At 53.4% G+C, this 3,179-nt stretch overlaps 1 protein-coding gene across 1 annotated transcript; it reads right to left on the reverse strand.

Moving 5' to 3' along the window:
• Window positions 1-1,464: 1,464 nt before the first annotated feature.
• On the reverse strand, window positions 1,465-2,978 carry LOC138796795 (uncharacterized). The gene is made up of 2 exons (XM_069976485.1): window positions 2,898-2,978; window positions 1,465-2,116 (listed from the first exon to the last, which is right to left on the reverse strand). Exons 1-2 carry the CDS (start codon window positions 2,959-2,961, stop codon window positions 1,524-1,526), a joined length of 657 nt encoding a protein of 218 aa, XP_069832586.1. The 5' UTR covers window positions 2,962-2,978; the 3' UTR covers window positions 1,465-1,523.
• Window positions 2,979-3,179: the final 201 nt, after the last annotated feature.

Below are 3,179 nucleotides of genomic sequence, written 5' to 3' on the forward strand. Positions count from 1 at the left end.
TTTAACCCCAGTGGTCAAAAGTTTTGACAGGTCCCGGTCCGAGTTTTTGGTCTGTGTCAGTGACAGAGTCTGGCTCCATAGACTTACATTAGGAGCCCAACTCATCACGTGAAACAGAGCTGCGAGCTGCCGTGCTTAGTGCGTTTTTCCCAACACGTTCTTGGAATGTATGGATCTGAACACTCAGATCTGACCGATGAAAACTTTTGACATGTCTCTATGTATTTTTCTGATGACACATTCCCTTTAGGCTATGGGTTATGTTAAAATATTATTTTTCACCATATAGGTGACATTACACATGACTGCAGTATGATATACTTGGCTTCCCTAAGTACCACCATAACTTACCAATACCCCAACTCCCCACCCAGGGCTCATCCCCAATTCCGAACACTACCCCCCGTACCCAGTAAAGACACAACCAGCATATTGGAAAAAAGGCCGTGTTGGCCCTATTTATTAATACCAACATTATTTCCAATAAACATCATAAATAACATACCCAGAAAATTGTGCATAAAACATATAAACTCAACATAACAGCACACAGTGTAGGGACCTGAGTTTGACCTGGAGTAGAAGGTCCCCTTGGAGACCCCATTTTACTTCATTCTGACTCCTCTGCCCTCAGCCGCACTCGCCGACCCAAAGGCACCAATTCCCCTGTGGCCTTATTGCCCGACAAGACCCACCATAAATCCAGTTGGATGCATGTCTCCCACTCATGCACCTACACTTTGCCTCCAAGGGGCCCCCTTCTACCCCGCCAACCCAAGATCACCATAGACCACGGAATACCAACTAAGGGAGGGTGGGTGGGACTTTCACTTTCCTGACTAGGCGGGCAGTGACGTATTTCCGCCAGCCTCAGCTCTTATACCCCACCTAACCCCTCCTCCCACGTGACTCTCTCTCCTCCACCCTGACCAGTTAACCCTTTCCCCTAATGACAAACCAGCCTAGTGCAGCCTGATTCAACTGAGTAAAGCCGCACTACGCTAGGGCTGCGCCTCCGCTCCGTTGCTCCCATGACTGCAGTATGATATACTTGGCTTCCCTAAGTACCACCATAACTTACCAATACCCCAACTCCCCACCCAGGGTTCATCCCCAATTCCGAACACTACCCCCCGTACCCAGTAAAGACACAACCAGCATATTGGAAAAAAGGCTGTGTTGGCCCTATTTATTAATACCAACATTATTTCCAATAAACATCATAAATAACATACCCAGAAAATTGTGCATAAAACATATAAACTCAACATAACAGCACACAGTGTAGGGACCTGAGTTTGACCTGGAGTAGAAGGTCCCCTTGGAGACCCCATTTTACTTCATTCTGACTCCTCTGCCCTCAGCCGCACTCGCCGACCCAAAGGCACCAATTCCCCTGTGGGCTTATTGCCCGACAAGACCCACCATAAATCCAGTTGGATGCATGTCTCCCACTCATGCACCTACAATTTGCCTCCAAGGGGCCCCCTTCTACCCCGCCACAGGCGAACTGCGCTGACCCCTTAGCGCTGTTCGTCCCTCCAGACCTGCAAGGCCATTTCCAGGCCGCCATGTAACCCCAGCATCCACAAGTCCATGCCCACATCGTTAAGATGTACCCCGTCTGAGTCCATTAACTCTGGTGATGCTCCCTCCAGGTCTCTGTGCCGCACCACTATGCCCCCATTCCTGCGCACAAATCTCCCAACCTCCTTATTCAATTTGGCCCGTGCCCTGTTAATCCACTCTACTGACCTAGCGAACCGCCAAGTCCGCCAGGCAACCACATCGGACCAGACCACCAGTGTTTCAGGCGCCATCACCCACAGTCTCAACAGATCCAGCTTGATGTCCCGAATAATATCACGAGACCGCCGGACCCCGAAATCATTGCCCCCGACATGTAAAACTAAAATGTCCGGATATCTGTCCATACTTGCAAAGTACTCCAACTCAGGAAGCACCCTTCCCCACAGCAAACCCGGTAAACCGATCCACCGCACCAGCAGATCAGACTTGTGGAATCGTAGCTGACGGCCATCCGACCGGACATCCGCCCGTCGTGCCCCCTGAACCACGAATGAATGTCCGAAGATCCAAGCCAGAGGCACCCGACCTGAAACGACAAAACAATCATAACAAAACATAAGACACATGCCCCCACCCACCACCTACAGCATATGAAGCCAATTGTTCGACATATCGCAGCCAGGCGACCCCCCCATACACCCTGTAGGCCTCCCCAATGGAGTCCATATACCCGAACAACGCGGAACAATGCTCTGGCGCCTTCTCCCCCACAACGCTCACCAAAATGGCAAACGCCTGCAACTAATTAGAAAAAGTGCGAGGGATCGAGCGATAACGTCGCTTCTCCTCGTCCTCCTTCTTGTTGTCATCCGGCTTAACCCTATCTAGATTAAATTTCTCCAAAGGAAGCAGGGAAAAGATCTCGACATACTCGTCCTTCCAGATCTTTTCCTTGACTTCCGGTTTTAGATGCGCTCCCAACGAACCCTCAAAGCACACATACACTTCCCCCCGGGCAGCATCCGCCAGCCGCACCTCATCCACTGCCTTCGCCTTGCCAGACTCCGTCCCCTTATCACTCCCGGCGCTACCCCCAGCCCCAGACGGCGGCAACGACACCGCAAGTGACCCCGGTGCCGCGGCAGGCACCGCCGAGCCAGTTCCCTCCGCCAGTGTCAAAGACACCCCTTGCCCCACAGCCGGCACCCCTGATCCGCCATCCCCCACGCAATACGCTCGGCGCCAGATTTGCCTGACCTGCCCCTTGACCCAAAGCGAGGTCCCTGCCCCCCCCCCCGCAAGCTGCGCAGCGCCACTAAGCGAACCCCGTACCCCCCTCCCCACTCCCCCAAACCCCAAAATCTCACCTGGCTGTCCCTGGGATGACACCCCAGCAGCCGTGGACCCAGAGGACGCAGTTCCAGCAGTCATCAGCAGAGGGCGCTCTAGTCCTGGTTCATCTTCCTCAGACCATTCCCCTTCTTCTTGAGCTGCACTACCAGCAGCTACCACCAGGGGCAGCAGAGAGACGTCGGATCCGGACACCACAGCTGCAGAAGACTGCCAGCTCCTCTCTCCCGGGCTGCAGCGCAGGGAGATCTCATCACTGGGGGACCGGACATCATCCCCCATGGCCCTCTGGACTTCCA

This window comes from Dendropsophus ebraccatus, chromosome 7 (assembly GCF_027789765.1).
Source record: "Dendropsophus ebraccatus isolate aDenEbr1 chromosome 7, aDenEbr1.pat, whole genome shotgun sequence".
Taxonomy (NCBI): Eukaryota; Metazoa; Chordata; class Amphibia; order Anura; family Hylidae; genus Dendropsophus; species Dendropsophus ebraccatus.

What these genes read in the sequence shown, in the direction of transcription:
- LOC138796795 (XM_069976485.1), bottom strand. Translation starts at nt 2,961, where the DNA reads ATGACTGCTGGAACTGCGTCCTCTGGGTCCACGGCTGCTGGGGTGTCA. An exon ending in GTCATCCCAGGGACAGCCAG is followed by an intron (nt 2,117 to 2,897) that starts GTGAGATTTTGG and finishes TTGTCGTTTCAG; the next exon opens with GTCGGGTGCCTCTGGCTTGG.